The sequence below is a fragment of the Limanda limanda genome, chromosome 7 (assembly GCF_963576545.1).
Source record: "Limanda limanda chromosome 7, fLimLim1.1, whole genome shotgun sequence".
NCBI lineage: Eukaryota > Metazoa > Chordata > Actinopteri > Pleuronectiformes > Pleuronectidae > Limanda > Limanda limanda.
Window position 1 is genome coordinate 10,206,433 of NC_083642.1, and position 16,756 is coordinate 10,223,188.

Sequence of the window (16,756 nt, forward strand, 5' to 3'; positions counted from 1 at the left end):
GCTGTGTGTGTATGTGTGTGTGTGTGTGCAGTAGTGGGAAGTGGAAATTTACAGTCTCCCATGTTGGTACCTGAGTTGTCAGTCACTGCGAGGCTGCGTCCAATCTCCACTTTGGATTTAATTGTCTTACAGTCAGGGGGCGGGTCCTGCTGTCAGCTCCACTCCTGGTGACCCGTGTCTGCATAAAGACTTTCAGTACAGTGGAATGGTGACAGCTGAGCGAGAGGAACATTACACAAAGACGCAGCCATGAAGGAAATGTAAGTTTACTCCTATTTGCTTTGCTGGAAAATAAACTTGATTTGTTATAACCCTTTAGTTTGGATGCGCTTTTTTTGTGGGGTCTGTTTTCAATTTATATGTATTCTTTGTTGCATTCGTTTGCTTAAGAATAACCCGTTAGTTTGTGTGTTTAAGATTTCAGTTTGTTTGTTGAAAAGGTTGAATGAACAGAGGTAGTCCAGCGAGTGTGTTATCAGAGCGATCCGGGTTGGACCGATTCCAGTCGCGCATCTTTCGTTATTTGTTTTTATTATGAGGGAATTTCAGGTGACGTGCGCGTCTGGGTTTATTCTCAGGGACAGTTTGCGTTCGGTGTTATCTGACGGGCTAGTCAGGCAACCAGGTGAGAGAGAGAGAGAGAGGAGTGCACGGAAAGAGGGATAAGAGAGAGAGAGAGAGAGAGAGAGAGAGAGAGAGAGAGAGAGAGAGAGAGAGAGAGAGAGAGAGAGAGAGAGAGATTGAAACAGGATGAGAAACCGAGTGGGCAACTACTGATCCAGTTACGTAAGTAGGTTTGGGAATGGAAAGCGGTTCATGTTGACTTGTCATGCATAACAGGAAGAGAAAAAAAAAAAAATCCTAGAAAACGATGGGACACACACACACACACACACACACAAACACACACACACATATTATCTCTATCTCTTTCTCTCTCTCTGTCTCTCTCCCTCTCTCTCTCTCACCCTCTCTCTCTCTCTCTCTCTAAGGGGGATGCAGGGCTTGTTGTTGAAGCGTTAATTAAGTGAGGAAACGCACAGTTCCCAGTAGGAATGCTAGAGGTTTCTTCATGTACAAGGCAGCTCCTGAGAGGTGGATGTTATTATCACTCTTTTAATGTAAAGTATCAAGTTGCCATCCTGAAATCTGTTCTCCACTTTCTGCTTCTTGCACGTTCCACAGTTTTCCACTGTGTTTTCAGCAAAGGTTGCAATACTTTTCAGGGTCGAAACTTTTCCGTACAAAATGTTCTTTCATCTGAGCTTCAATGAACAAGGCCGTCTGAATTTTCTTCTTGCTCCATTGGCCCACAAGAGTTGAGGGGGAGTATATGAAGTCGCTCTGCCAACTTCTCTTTTAAAAAGAGATCTGTTCCTCATGTATTATTACTAATCTTAGAGCGTATGATTCATTTGAGCCTTCTCATTGTCCCCTCATGTGTTCCATATGGTGTCCCAGCCTGGGAGCTTAAATCACAGTCACTCCTGACAAATAGTTTATCCTGTCCTATTAGGGTTTCTTTTTGGCTCGAGCAGGGGGATACAGGACACCTTAGCCGGTAATAAGAAATCCTGTCTTTCTTGGAAAGACACTTTACAGTGTAAACACTCTGGGAACTTAAAGCTGTTGCGTCTTCCTGTGTGAGGCCAATGCTCAGGGAATGCAAAGGGGATATGTAACCCCTCCCCCTCTAAATTTGGATTACAGATGGCTGACCTGTTGCTGATACAGTAGCACAAGAGAAAGCGAAAAGAAAAACGTTGCCCAAGGTTCAGATGAGGTCTCGGCAGTGTGTCCAAACATTCCCTTCCTCTTCCTCCAGTGACAATGTGCCCCCCTCTGAGCAGAAACATCCACCCTGAGAGTGAAGCGTCACACTACTCGCTGTGCCGCATGAATACAAAATAAAAACAAGTGATATATAGTATATGGATGTTTTTACTTATCTAGAAAGGGATTGGTTGATTGAGGCTGATAAATAAACACATTGGGTTTTCTCTTTGTTTGTTTTCCCCAGGAAAACTGTGAAATGCAAAAACTGGATGTGACTGGGCTTGTCTTTTATCACTAGTCCCGATCGCATACATTTGCATATATTTTTCATTTTCTAACTTCATTTTGCCCCATGTTTCCATCGATCATCGCCCCAATCTGAATGACCTCAATGCAGCAGTGTTTCAGATTAGCAAGATTAGCTGCATAGTGCTCTATATCATGTACGCAAGCTGTAACGCAATCAGGAGACAGCATTATCTCCCTAATGCTCCTCACTATCTGCGTCTTATCCCTCTCACCTCTGTCTCATCTCTCTCTCTCTCTCTCCATCAATGTGTCCTTTTTCCCATCCGCCGTCCACAGCATGGCACAAAAAGAGAAGCTCCAATGCTTGAAGGATTTCCATAAGGACACCCTGAAACCTTCGCCGGGGAAGAGCCCGGGCACGCGGCCCGAGGACGAGGCAGAGGGCAAGGTTCCTCAGAGGGAGAAGTGGTCCAGTAAGCTCGACTTTGTCCTGTCTGTGGCCGGAGGCTTCGTCGGATTGGGAAACGTCTGGCGGTTCCCTTACCTTTGCTATAAAAATGGTGGAGGTAAGCAAAAGCTTCACGACAAACGTGAATGAAATCCCTGCAGCTCTAGGATTACTCTGAGCTGATTCCTGTTTCCCTTCTCCAGGTGCATTTCTCATTCCTTACACCATCTTCCTGTTTGGGGGCGGCCTGCCTGTCTTCTTCCTGGAGGTCGCACTGGGCCAGTACACTTCTGAAGGTGGCATCACCTGCTGGGGCAAGATCTGCCCCATCTTCACTGGTCAGTCCAAACACATAAACACTGCATAGATTCACACACAGAAATAGAGGCTGTTTATCACAGTATAAATATCCCCGGACAAGATCATCTAATATTTATTGTTGAGTAAAAGCCTAATTTGCTGGAACAAGAATTCAGCCCTGGTTGTCTTCCTGTTTCAGTCCAGTATTCAACAGTCAGATTTTGTGTTGTGCTAAGGCCAACACCCCAGGTAATTAGAACAGTTTTACTTCCTTCGGTTGGTTTATTTTGTGTAAACAACGTTTAACAGCAAAATGAAGCAGGAGCTGAACAACGAAAGCACAGAAACACAGACAATCAGGGAGAAGGAATGATATACGTACTTTTTAACTGCAGAGGTCAGCCTCACGTAGAGGGTTTACATACTGTACATACATACACACTCATGTCCATTTATATGAACAAGTAAAAATACATAGATTCAATACAACCTTATTACATTAAATAAAGAGCACATGCAGTCATCTTTGGATGGAAGATCTGGTGTGTGTAATGGATTTGTTGAGGTCTTGGTTACCACGGAAACCGAAAGCAATAAATAAATACATAAACAAGTCAAGTTGCCGAGCAATGAAGACAATATCATGCAACATGTCTGCATGACGATTCTGTGATGGTCTTTGTTGACATGGAGCTGCAGTGTGGATACACTTTGTTTTCTTTTATATTATAATCGCCTCTGTGACCGAGTTGTCAGGGTGCGGTTCTCTCACCATAAGTTTACTCTGAGACACCCCAGGGCCCGTCATTCCTCCGAGGTGCAGCCCCAACAGCTGTCGCACTGAGCAAGCTCGGCAGCTGCCGTGACGCCTTTACTCATGTTCACATGGGCAGCGTTACATGAAAAGGGAGGAAACTGCGCGGCACCGGATCTCCAGCAGCTGCAGATGGGCTCCGCTATTCGAGAAATGCTGAGGCTGCTGCCTGTCCATCTGGCGTCTCACACACGGGAGTGAAAGTCCACAAGTGGCCACAAAACGGGCGACTCACAAGTCTCCCATTGTTCCTCCCACCTCCTAGTGTTCTTATCGCACTGTGAATTCATGACTTTTCCCAGCACACACAAACACACTGTGGACTACACGCACACGCGCGCACATGCAAGTCTTAGAAATTAGTTGTCTATCTGTTTGCATTCGGTATGTGGGAATGAGGAGGCGGGGGCAATAGAGATGATGAGTGTATAAATACTCTGAAGCCGTGAGAGAGTACCGGGGATTTCTGCGTCCAGATTCATGGCAAAGTCATCTAAAAATAGCTCAACACTAAGAACATAACAACAGTTGGTAATGTAGTCGGAAAGTTCATTATGAGTTAGTTGTTCGGAGTTTGCTCAGCAGCCTTATCCCCCGTTACAAGTCAAATGAATTTAAAGAGTAATTCAATAATGTGCTGCATCATAGAGTGCTCGGGATAACACATGCAACCACACCCATCAGTGATGTCATACTGCACTGACACGCCCAGGAGTATAATTCATCATCGCAGCAAGATGAGAAGTTACTTTTTATACAACAATGCATCACATTACATTTTGAATATGAATTATGTGTGTCTGGAGTCTTGTGCCGCTGGTAGGGACAGTTTAAAGACCAGAGAAAATTATGTAGGCCCGTCTCCTAGAGACATTTTCTGACATGAACTCCAGAAAAGGCTCCTGGGCAAATCATGTGAGGCAGGACTTAATGTATAAATCCTGCTTTGGAGATCATGTGTTTTTGTTTACAGCACATTGACCCTTATCACCAAAAGCTTATATTTTTTTCCTGTCCTGCATCTGTTGCTAGAAACATCATCAATGTGCTTAACTTGCCGTGAATTGGAAATGGGCTTAATCCTGAGTTTTTATGAGGGGGCTGGCCGGAAAAACTCCAGAGCCTCTAACTCTGTGATTTACGTTCTCACTTGCACCCTCTCAGGATAATGTCAGGAGAATAAAGTTCAGCTCATGTATGTAAGCAGCTTATGTCATCACACAGACAAAAGCTCATTTGTAAAATGTCTTTTTAAAAGAGCAGAAATAAAAATGCTCAGCTGAGTTGATGGATATTGAGCTAATGTGGATATCCAACCTCTTTTTCTTCCCAGGTATTGGCTACGCCTCTGTTGTCATCGTATCCCTCCTGAACGTCTACTACATTGTGATCTTGGCTTGGGGTCTCTACTACCTATTTCACTGCTTTCAGCCGGAGCTTCCCTGGGCAAAATGCAAGCAGCCCTGGAACACAGAGTTCTGTGTGGAGGACACGGTCCGCAAGAACAAGACCCTTTGGTTGGCAGCCAACATCACCAACTTCACCTCCCCCGTCACAGAGTTCTGGGAGTGAGTATTCACAAGGACACGCCTAACCCACACATGCACACATGAGAACATGCACGTAACCCACTGCCATCTTATCTCGCTTGCACAGTCTACTTTAGAATATTAAATCTGCCAGTTTATTATGAACTTTGTTTGAACTGCACCTTTCATGTACAAATCAGAGTTTGTCAGACTAAACTGAAGTGCAATGTTTTTCATGGCCTTTTTTACCCATTTGAATTTGAAGGTAATTCATCAAAACAATTATCACAAAGTTAGAAGTGGTTATGGTGCATCAAGGCTTCTGCTTCAAAGTGTCCTCAGACTCTGAACAAGTAGCAGAACACCAATGAGAGGCCAAGTCATGCGCCTGTTTCATTTCAACAAATTAGATTCCTTATCCTCTTAATCATACTCTTGGGTTCATGGTTTAGAGTTATTACATGACTTCTGTCTTTGAGAGTGTTTAAAAATGTGCAAGATAAGTTATTTTGTTTTATTTTTCAAATCCCACAAACTACCATTAACTGTTGCCTCTGTGTCGTCTGTAGACGCAATGTCCTGAGCATCTCCTCTGGGATCGAGGACATTGGACCCGTAAAGTGGGACCTGGCCCTGTGTCTCCTGGCAGTTTGGATTATCTGCTTCTTCTGCATCTGGAAAGGAGTCAAGTCCACTGGGAAAGTGAGTGATGTAGTGTATACTTTACTTATTGTGTTGCCTGGAAGCTGTTTGGCCTTTTACTTTTCTACCCCAACGAGTCAGTGACAAAACCCTGTTGCTCAGAGAACAGCCACAGTTTTAGAAACAAGCTTGATTTAGTTGATGTAGAGACACAAGTCTCAGCGCTGCCCTGGAGGTCGTTTCTTGGCCAGACTTTGTGTCGCTCCTCAGCCCTAAGTGTGTTTCTGTTAGCTGGACAGAAACCGCTGCTGCATCTCAGTTTGTGTTCTTCTTTACTCATTGTTGCTATTGAGCACAAGTACTTTCACACTGATATGTATGATAATATAAAGGACAATACAAATGCTCAGTTGTTACATTTAAAATGGCCAAAAAGGTGAATGCGAAATAATTGACTTTAAAGGATTTTTGGCTGACTGGATCGCAACCCACCCTCAGTGCATCTTGGGTGAATTTACATTTGTAGTTTCATGTGGTCAAGCTCCTTTGCATTGCTCTATTTTGAATAAATATGAGTAAGAGTCGAGGAAAAAAATCTTAGGGAAATCGTGTTTATTTGGTGGTAGAGTTTATTCCATTGTATCTCAGGGTTGATGAGTCCTAAGGCTATATCTGTTCTCCTGCCTTGTTAGTAATAATTCCTGTGTCCTGTCTAGGTGGTGTACATAACAGCAACTTTCCCATTCGTGATGCTAATTGTGCTGTTGATCCGTGGTGTGACTCTGCCCGGGGCAAGTGAAGGAATCAAATTTTACCTTTACCCCAACTTGACCAGACTCCAAGATCCAGAGGTACAATTTAAAACCAATTTTCATTAACATTTCTTTCCTCAGGTGATAAAGGGAAATTAAAACATTCTGAAAAACATGTTTACTTAGTGTGTTGCTTAGAACTTGATAGAACTTTCATGCTCAATATGAAGCTATAACCTGCAGCCAGTTAGATTAGCTGAGCATAAAGACAGAAAGCAACTAATTACTTCCACCATCTTCATGAGAGTGATACCAGTCGTCTCAAAACCAAGTCCACACTTGTTATAATAACAGATTAAAGTCAGTGCACCCCTTCCTCTGTCATCTCAGGTGTGGATTGATGCAGGAACCCAGATTTTCTTCTCCTACGCCATTTGCCTGGGAGCCATGACGTCCCTGGGGAGCTACAACAAATACAAGTACAACTGCTACAGGTGAGCTGAGTTTCCGCTGGGATGAGTGGGAGTGTAGTAGTGACAGCAACTCGTGTCAGAGACGGTTGCGTGAAAAGAAAATGGGAACTTCGGTTCCACCTGTGTTCATTAACAACCTCCTCGACATATGTGTGACATAGGGACTGTTTGCTGCTGGGAGGCCTCAACAGCGGAACCAGTTTTGTGTCTGGCTTCGCAATATTTTCCGTCCTGGGCTTCATGGCACAAGAACAAGGGGTGGACATTGCCGATGTGGCAGAGTCAGGTACGAGGGTCGAAGGTGACAGTAGCAGTAACGGTGGGTGCTGCTGCTGCTGCGGAAAAAAGAAAGACAGACAATTCGAAACCATATAAAAAATATAAAGAATTAAGTCGCAGGAAATCATGATGCTGAAATGTAGAGGTATCGGCCACTGCACACTCCTTGAAAAAGATTAAAAAGCCTTCAAAGAAACAGAATTGTTAATTCAGTGGGAAATACAGTTTGTTCTACCCTTTTGAGGACAGATTACATGGAATTGGTCAAGTGCTGCGTGTTTAAGCCCTAGAACGAACTGTGGTTCTGCTCCATCATCATTATCTAAGGCGCTCAATTGCACCAGGTGTCCTCACGTGCCACATCCAACCTGCTTACGTCATGTAGTTAACTTTAAGTCTTTTTGACCAGGGGACATTGATGAGACGATTGGCCCCCTCCTGTATGTACTCTACTGTGTGTGCTCTGTTCCGTTAACAAGCTGTGGATCTCCTGAGCGAGGTGGACGCCACCGGTTCTGCTTCTGCTTCTCATGTGGACTTTGAAGGAGATGCATCTTATTTCAGCATGCCTGCTCTTTTCTTTTGAAATCAAACATTTGCTATTTGTAAGACTGAATATTTCAACTGATTGAATATAATGATGTGAAACCAATGACAATGAAGGTGACTCTGTGATGGACATAGACGTACATGTGTGTAGACTCTATGTGCAACATTAATACATAGATTGTACATACGTATTCCTTAGTAGATGAAATCCCAGAAACTATGTATTTGAATTTTATTGCTAAACTCCTCAATTGAGTGATTAGTCTTTGTGATTGTTGACTTTGTGTCTCTTGCTTTAATATAACCCGTTGAACCAGTCCATTGTTTTGCTAAAATCCTCAACTGCATTATTTAGATTAGATTATTTCAGAATACCCTTGATTGCGCACAGTTAGCACCAGTACTAGAGAATACAGCTAAACATCTTACAAATTATAGTAGCAATTGCATATATATATATGTATAGATGATCTAATGTAAAGAATAGATGATACACCAGCGCAGGAAAAAAATAATGTAGCTGTGCAGAACAATTCATAAAATGTAAAGCATCAAAAGAGCCTAATAAATAGTGTACTGCTAATTTTATGGACAATACTGTCGGCAGGTATCTAGTATGTCCTGAGTAAAAGAGTAGACAGTGTAGTTGTTTGTATTTGTCCTGCAGCTATGTACATGCAAGTCCACTGTAGAGTCAGAAAACCCTGCAACCAAAGAATCAACACTCCATTCAGTTAAATTTATCTTACCTCAACTGAGGGCCAAATTGGATCGCATTTCCTGTCAGCGTCTCTAGCTCAGCTGAGCCTTTACATTATTTTTTCAGATCCCCTTACCGTTTGTCGTCCAAGCTGAAATCAGATAGAAATGTTAATTCTGTCCTCTGCCCCCTTCTCCCCATCCCCACTCTGTTCTGCTTCCAGGTCCCGGCTTGGCCTTCATCGCCTACCCCAAAGCTGTGTCAATGATGCCGATGCCAACCCTCTGGGCCATCCTCTTCTTTATCATGCTGCTGCTGCTGGGCCTTGACAGCCAGGTCGGTATGTTCACAATCAATCTGCTGTCTGCTAAATGCAGAGTAGCTGTTTGGTATAGGTTAGGTGGCTCCTGCCAAACCCTCAATGTGTGAAACACATTTAGTGTCTCTCCGATCCATATCTAATGTCTTGAAGAGATCAGATATCTGACAGCCAAGCAATGCAGCCACAAAGACTTTTTACGACCATGCTCTGTGTAGGGTGTGAGGCCCCTTCTCATGCTCTGTAAAGCCACAAATTAAGGATTTAGAATCTGTTTGTCAAACATTAAGTCAGAAGGAGTCATCATTATAGCTTGCGAGCCATTATCTGGCTATGATATGAGGCAGAGCTTTGATTGAGACAAGATAATCTAAGTAGACAAAACCCAAGTGTGCACCAGAGTGATTATATGGCTGTATCACATTTCCTGCATCCATGTGTAATTCTAGTCTTGTGCTATCTCAGTCCTGCAAATGGCCAGCTACTCATCTCAGCCAAATGCAAGATCAGGCTAATGCTCTAAATTTGAGCACATGTAAATAGTCAACCAAGTGCAGCTATTTAGAAATGTGGCCAGTGACGGCATGCGAGCACACATGCATGTGTGTGGGTGCTTTGCTCAACCATAGATTTCATGCAGATTTGTAGCCCTGAATGCTACATATTGTTAACATGGCTCACACACACACACATGCCACTGTTATGTAAGGGGTTTTGTTTGGTCCTCATGCAACAAAGAGGGCCTGCCCTCGGAGCATAAAGCCACTGCACATTGATAAATGGGAGCAAATTCATAATGTTATGACATTATGTACAGTATGAGGAGGCACAGCAGAGACACAGACGGTGATTCACTGTTGATTTGTTTCTGTTGTATCTTGGTATATTGGTAACAGTAAACCAGTGTTACAGAAATGGGAATTATTTATAACATCTCATTTATAGAGCTCTGCATAAAAAGAGACACTGGTTGTTGAGTTATTATTTGTCCTCTGAGAAGTAACCTGTTGCTTTTGCCTCCACAGTTTGTCGAAGTGGAAGGACAGATCACCTCTATTGTGGATCTGTATCCATCCCTCCTCAGGAAGGGTTACCGACGGGAGATCTTTATAGCTGTGATGTGTTTCATGAGCTATCTCCTGGGACTCGCCATGGTAACGAAAGTAAGTTCACCAGCGGGCTCCTCGCTGAGCTTCCTCTGCTGCTCGACCGTGTTTAGAAAAGGAAAAGAGACCCTGTGCATTCGGCTCTACAGCAGAGATAACAGACTTTCCACTTGTTCGCCGGCCGCTGCGCTTTTGAGACCAAATATGGCTCCATGCGGCGTTCACCACCCGGTCCTGTGTGTCTGAATGGAGCGAGCTGGAATGCCGTTTTCCATTTAGCAGTTAACCGTGCTTCAATGACGTTGCAGCACCTGTTGAACTCTGCCTCTATTGGTCAAGTGCCAGCATCCTTGTACACTGCTTTCAACACCCCCCTTCTGCCCCCTCTGATTCAATGTCCCCATCTATCTCTGTGATTCTCTTTCTCTCCATACACATCAGCAGGATAATTGATGTTGTTTTCTGTCTTTTCCTCTTCCAGGGTGGCATGTATGTGTTTCAACTCTTTGATTACTATGCAGCCAGTGGTGTGTGCCTTTTGTGGGTCGCATTCTTTGAATGCATTGCTGTAGCCTGGGTTTATGGTAAGTGGAAACAACTCTATGTGATAGATTTCTGTCGTTCGTTGTTTTTTTTTAAAAGTAATTGTAGTAAAGCTTAAATGAGTTCTATAGGGGTAATTAAAGGTGTCCATTGGGGTTCGGCACTAAATAAGTTTAACTGCCATCAGGGGTGTGGCGAGTGGGGTGGTAATCCCGGGGTGTGATTGGATAGCTGTGGTTCTCTCCCCTCACATTACACCCATCATCATGAAAGAAGAACATTGAGTCTAATAAGAAGATCCCTTATTAAACTAAATCAAGCCCTCCAGTAATAAACAACTAAGATCAACATGTTACTATTTTGCGAGAAGCCATCTAATTCTTCGAATAACAATGAATCATCATCCGACATCCTTCAGCAACCACAGTATTTATAGGGTACACACTGAAAGGCCCTATATTCCAAATGTTTTCCACTGACTGCCTGTGTTAATGACACAGTGGTTAAATCATGCACAACAGTAGCCCCTCTCACTTTTTGGTTGGGTGTGTTCTACACTATTAGTTCCCAACTTGAGGGTTGGGATCCCTCAAGGGAGCATAAGATAAGATCTAAGGAAGTGAAAGTTTTCTTACTGTGAGAGTACTACATGCACATTTTCTGCCAAAGTGAGAGTAGCTCTGGATATTTTTACATATCAAATTCATGTATTTTGGTCATTCTCTCTGGTCTTATCACTTGTTTGAACATATTTGTCTTTATTTCCAGGCCCTTGTCAATCATATCTGCTTGATTTGAGTTTAAACAAATTTAGTGCATTTACAGATTTATAGGCTAAACAAAATAGAGGATTTTCTCCTTTAAAGACAATAAAGCGCATACCTCTGCCACAGCCCTACAGTCTCCTTGAATTCATTACACTACATTTTATTAAGCTGATGCTTTTATCCAAAGCAACTTACAATAAGTGCATTCAACCATGAGGGTACAAACCTAGAACAATTAAGCCTCACTAAATTACACACACGTAGAAATCTGTTCCCTAAATTTGGCTGATTTATTTTATCAGGATCAAAAAATTATTCCCTCGTAAATCAGGTAAAATGTCAGAAAACATTGAGTTCAAGAAAAAATTTTTTTCCTGGATTTACCCCTTTATCCGGATCCAAGCCAAAATTTAACGGGTCATACCCCTGCCCATTCTTCCTTTTAAGCTTCAAGAAAATCGGTTGAGTATTTTTCTTGCTGAAGACAGACAAACAGACCAACAATGAAAACATTGTCTCATCGGTAGTGATAACAACATATTGTTAACATGTACAAACAGGCTTTATCAGGGACATCAGCCACGTGTAAACCACAGCACACTCCCCAGCAAACAAAGCAATAAAACACATTATTATCGCAATCAACAAAGGAAGCATCAATATCGACCTAGTATCCTAGTTTTAACTGATAAAGCTCAGACAGTTTATCTTGTAATGGGACATGGCCCAGGTGGAATATATGCTGCAATTTATGGCAGTCAATAGAGATAAGGTGTTCATAAACTTTCTAATTTCCATAGATAGTTATAAAAGGTTGTTCTGTGACAGCAAACAATAACATGAGTACAGTACAGTGATGATAACCTATCTACAATATTCATTATACTGACACACTTTGATTCTGTGAGATCTCATGTTTTTGTGTCTTTGTGTCTGACAGGAGCTGATAACTTCTACGATGCAGTTGAGGATATGATTGGCTACAGACCAAACCCATGGATGAAGTGGAGCTGGACCATAATCACTCCTGTCCTGTGCATGGTGAGAGATCAGAGTCGGTCTATTGTGTCAAAGGGATCAGAGATACTGTTGTTGATGAAAAGGGACAAATGTTGACGGTACCTTCAAGGTCACAGGGAGCTGTGCCACCAAAGAACTAAAAGCAACGTGTGTGTTTGATTCCTATAGGGCTGCTTTGTCTTCTCCCTGGTGAAGTACAAGCCCTTGAAGTATAACAAGGTGTATGAGTACCCGGACTGGGCCATCGGTGTGGGCTGGTTCTTGGCCCTGTCCTCCATGATCTGCATCCCATTGGTGATGGTCATCAAGATCTTGCAGTCTGAGGGATCCCTGATCGAGGTTAGCCGATATTTGCTTTGTTGTCTGGAATTAGATGAGATGCAAATGGCGAATACGACAATGTTTCCAGGGGAACCAAAAAAGTGATGAACATGGCTGTATTCCCAATTTCTATATTGGCATGCGTTGTATTTGTTTTCTTAATTTGCAGTGCGTTGATCTCTCTTGGCACCATAGAATTCCCCCTTAATGACTTTAACCAGCACTATAATGAATGTAACCGCAGCACTCCCAAAAGCAAAGGGAGGCTGCTGTCCTACGTTAATTTGGGATAACATTACTCAACATCTAGTGTGCACGGAAATATCATTTAACGAAGGGGACCTAGCTCAGTGAGAGGAAACAGTTGGCAGGGAGTCAGGTCAACCTGTCTTCTATGCAAACAGATAAGAAAATAATTTTGAGCTGAAATATTCGGTGATTCATAGACCTGCAAACACAGACGGGATATTTCAATCATGCTTGGTCAATGTTGTTAGTCTGCATGCTAATAAGTCGCTATGCTAACACCATGGGTCACCTGTCATGAGGTTGCCAGGCAGCCAGGCTAACTTTTACTCCCTGTGCGTCTTTTTATGCTAAGCTAATCTGCTGCTAGCTGTGGCTTCCCATTTAGCATCCTAAAGGGTGTGTTATCGATTTTCTCATGTTACTTGGCATTGCATGCTTCTTTAGTATCTAGCAACCAGGCTAGCTGGCTTCTCCTACTTCTCATTTCTACGCTAAATGCTAATCTGCAGGTGGCTACCGATAGGAAAGTGGTATCGATCGACGTCTTGGCGAAAGACAGATTAACTTTTTCTCTTATTCAACTATTCTTTCAATAAAATGCTCACATGACGTTCGTTATGAATCGTTGACACAGAATTGATATATGTTCAATTACGATGTCAGACATTTAAATTGGTTTTGAGCCCTAAACCGCCTCTTGTATAACACTGGTTACTGATGGCTGTCTAACCCCTGATCTCCTTCCCTCAGAGGATAAAAGCAGTGGCAGCCCCGAAGTCCGGTGTGAGCTCTCGCCCAAAAGAGTACAGCTTGAAGGGCAGCGAGCTGACACAGCCCCTGGACCCCAACGGGAACAATGGCTTGATCAAGCCCACCCACACCATTGTAGAAACAACGATGTGAGCGCTCTCTGTGAGAGGAATACGATTGTTGTGCTTTCCGCGTTATCATATTTGCTAACTTTGATCATGATAGGTTTACATTGTCCATATATTCACATTAGAGAAACTCCGGATTGATTTCTATGAAGAGTTATTATTGTTTTTATTTTTTACTATATCAATATTGTTGATGTTACACTTGTTGTCGCTGTAGTTGGCACTAATCTCAGTTTAGGCAGTATTTTGAGGTACAACATATTCAGTGTTTACTACCTTTCTGTTGATTTCTAGAGAGATGAGGAATTTTATTTTATTTTTGTATAAGAAGAAATGATGGAATTCTCTCTTCTCATAAATAAACTAACCATAACAAGTTATTAACCATGCAAATGTAAGAAAATGTTTTAACACTCTGACTTGATCGTGGCAGCCCTCGCTGCCCAAGCTAACTTCTAATCTCTTACTGTTGTGTATCCCACAGTGAAAATGAATGTACCTCTGCTTGCGGCAGAAGCAAACCAGCCACAGCTCTTAGAATATATATCCATAACATGTTCAGTGGAAACATGCGTGGCATAGATTGAATTTTTGCTTGACATCCTTCAAGTTCAACAAGGCCTTTGCCAAATACTGTGAGAAATGCATTCATGAGAAGATACATCCTCAAAAATTACCAAGACAAAAATAATAAATAAGGAAAAATCGGATAAGGAAGAAAAAGGAGAAATGGATAGTGGCATTTTTAGAGTATTTGTACACTGCCTGTGTGACTATTATAGTCAGTCCCAGTGCATTTATTGAAACCTCTCTTTGCACTTTATATGTCGTTTCACCTTTAATGTAGTATTTGTTGTTTTGTTGCAAGGTATTGCAGATGCCTTTGCAGCACATTACAGGAGGATATGTTTTTAACTTCTAACTTTTTGACATTTGTACTTTGATATACAGTATCTAGTTGTCCCAATGATAAGACAATGACAAAATAGAGTAGAAATCTAAAGTCAAATTTTCTGACTCGTCATTAGTAGTAGGGCCTGTATGAACAGCACTTAAATTGATAACATTTATTTTCTAAACAGACTGACTCTCCCTCGTGCTCATTTCAATATCAGAACTACCACTGGATTAGTGTCTAACGTTCACTGTAGACGTTTGTTTGTAGAAGTTGAATTGTTTGTAATTCACATATGCCTTTTTGTAACAATTTTATACTGTACATCATATTACACCATCAATGAGCCTACTTAAAATTCAGCAATCTCACTTTTAAATATTGATTACAGTGTGAGCCAAGAACATTTTTATCAGTGTCCAATGTTCTATGAAGCAATGACATTCTCTGCTCCTTCAAAATGCATCAAATTCAAAGTAAATGTTATGTTTATCACTGAAACAGCCTAAACAGTTATATGTAAAGTCCTTAAGCATGTGCAAGAGTCATCACAGTACTGTGCTGCTTTGTCCATGGAAATCTTGTGCTTGGAAATTCATGTGTACCAAAGTAATTTTGTCTCACAGTTGTCCCCTTTGAGATGCATATTGCATCATTCTATAGAGATTACCAATAAACGTCTTTTTTTCTTTGGATCTATTTGTCTGATTCTTTCTTTTTCTCTAAATATGTCTGAAAAGCATTTTCTCATAAATGCCCCTGCGAAGGGAATAACTGTCTGTTTTCTGTTCTTTCCTGTGTTTGTAAAATGGAAATCTCACCCGTGCATGTACAGATAATTGAAGAGACTGAATTTCCGTGCAGTATCATCTTATCGCTCTTCACAGACATCCGGCTCAATGTCACTCCTGCAGGGCATATCACTGCGGCGCTCAAATTCAACACACATGCGTGCACAGGCACAGAGGCTGCAGTTGTTTAGTAAGTTGTTGCATAGTTTGTTCACTGCCATGAATCATTTTAATGAGTCTTGGACTGCAAACAGTTCATTAGACCTTGATGCCACTTACAACCTTCATCTATTTTCAGGAAGTTCCACTTGTGTGAATCACAGCACGTTTCGATTCCACTCCTGAAATAGCCCCCCCCCCCCGACTCCCACCTCCCTCCATTCCCCTGTGACAACTCGTTGACACTCGTCCTAAATTTCAGGGTGTCCGTCCCACCACTAGTCTTACACCCCCCCTAGCAGGTGGGAACTGCATTGACGTCTCACTCACAAAAGGGGGAGACTGGCTTATTTGGGAAACGCTGAACCCCCACAGACTTACATTTACTGATTTAAAGAACAAATCAGATGCTAATGTGATCCTCCTTGGGAGAAAGAGTCTAAATAATATTTCATTACATCCTTCCTGTATTTGAGATATATTAGTCTGGACAGTTCAGTTGAGCAGTCAAATTAAAATCACCCAAAAAACTTGGCATTCCACCTGTTAAGTGTTGACACATTTCCTGGTTCAGTGTGAATCATCGCTGTGATTAAATTAAACACACTTTGAGACAGCTGAGAAAAAAGTATCTATAGTTTCATAATTTTATTTCCATAAAAAGAAATACATTTCTTAGTTTATAATAAATTAAATAAAAATAAAATAATATCCAATTAATCTTTCAAGTTCTTTCAAACAGATTCAGGGAGGATGTGGAAATCAACCCAAAGAAATGTGCAGCCACATTCAGTATCACAGCTTAAATGAAGACACTACACGTGATGTGCATGTACGATCAATAAAAATAAAGCACTGCATACCATCATACATTATACAGTAAAAATAAAAAGGTACAATACATTAAATTAATATAAAATCTCAAAAATCGACCTCAGTACATGACATTTAATAAAAGACATGATTCAGAAATAAGATTTGGAAAAGGATGAACCAGTCAAGACATACTAAAATTAGTATTGATTTCCAGAGAGGCAGCTTGATCGACACGCCAGATTTGTTACACATATGCTTTATAAAAACACTATTTCATGATAAGAAAAAGGGGGAAGCACTCGCACAGAAATCCAGTTGGTGCAGAGGTTAATCCAGTGTTTGTTTTTGTATGTTTTGAGGGAGAGCTACTTATGCATGCTT

General features: G+C 41.8%; 1 protein-coding gene across 1 annotated transcript; it reads left to right on the forward strand.

Annotated features, from left to right (window-relative positions):
* Positions 1–60: 60 nt before the first annotated feature.
* LOC133005825 (sodium- and chloride-dependent taurine transporter-like) lies at positions 61–15,304 on the forward strand. The gene is made up of 14 exons (XM_061075618.1): positions 61–260; positions 2,362–2,591; positions 2,677–2,811; positions 4,921–5,155; positions 5,686–5,818; positions 6,475–6,609; positions 6,901–7,004; positions 7,145–7,269; positions 8,735–8,847; positions 9,856–9,993; positions 10,418–10,520; positions 12,187–12,287; positions 12,435–12,605; positions 13,587–15,304. Exons 1-14 carry the CDS (start codon positions 250–252, stop codon positions 13,737–13,739), a joined length of 1,887 nt encoding a protein of 628 aa, XP_060931601.1. The 5' UTR covers positions 61–249; the 3' UTR covers positions 13,740–15,304.
* Positions 15,305–16,756: the final 1,452 nt, after the last annotated feature.

Excerpts from the sequence above, each read along its gene's own strand:
- LOC133005825 (XM_061075618.1), top strand. Across the intron at positions 7,005-7,144 it reads TACAAGTACAACTGCTACAG|GGACTGTTTGCTGCTGGGAG; the intron begins GTGAGCTGAGTT and ends TGTGTGACATAG. Across the intron at positions 12,288-12,434 it reads TCACTCCTGTCCTGTGCATG|GGCTGCTTTGTCTTCTCCCT; the intron begins GTGAGAGATCAG and ends TGATTCCTATAG.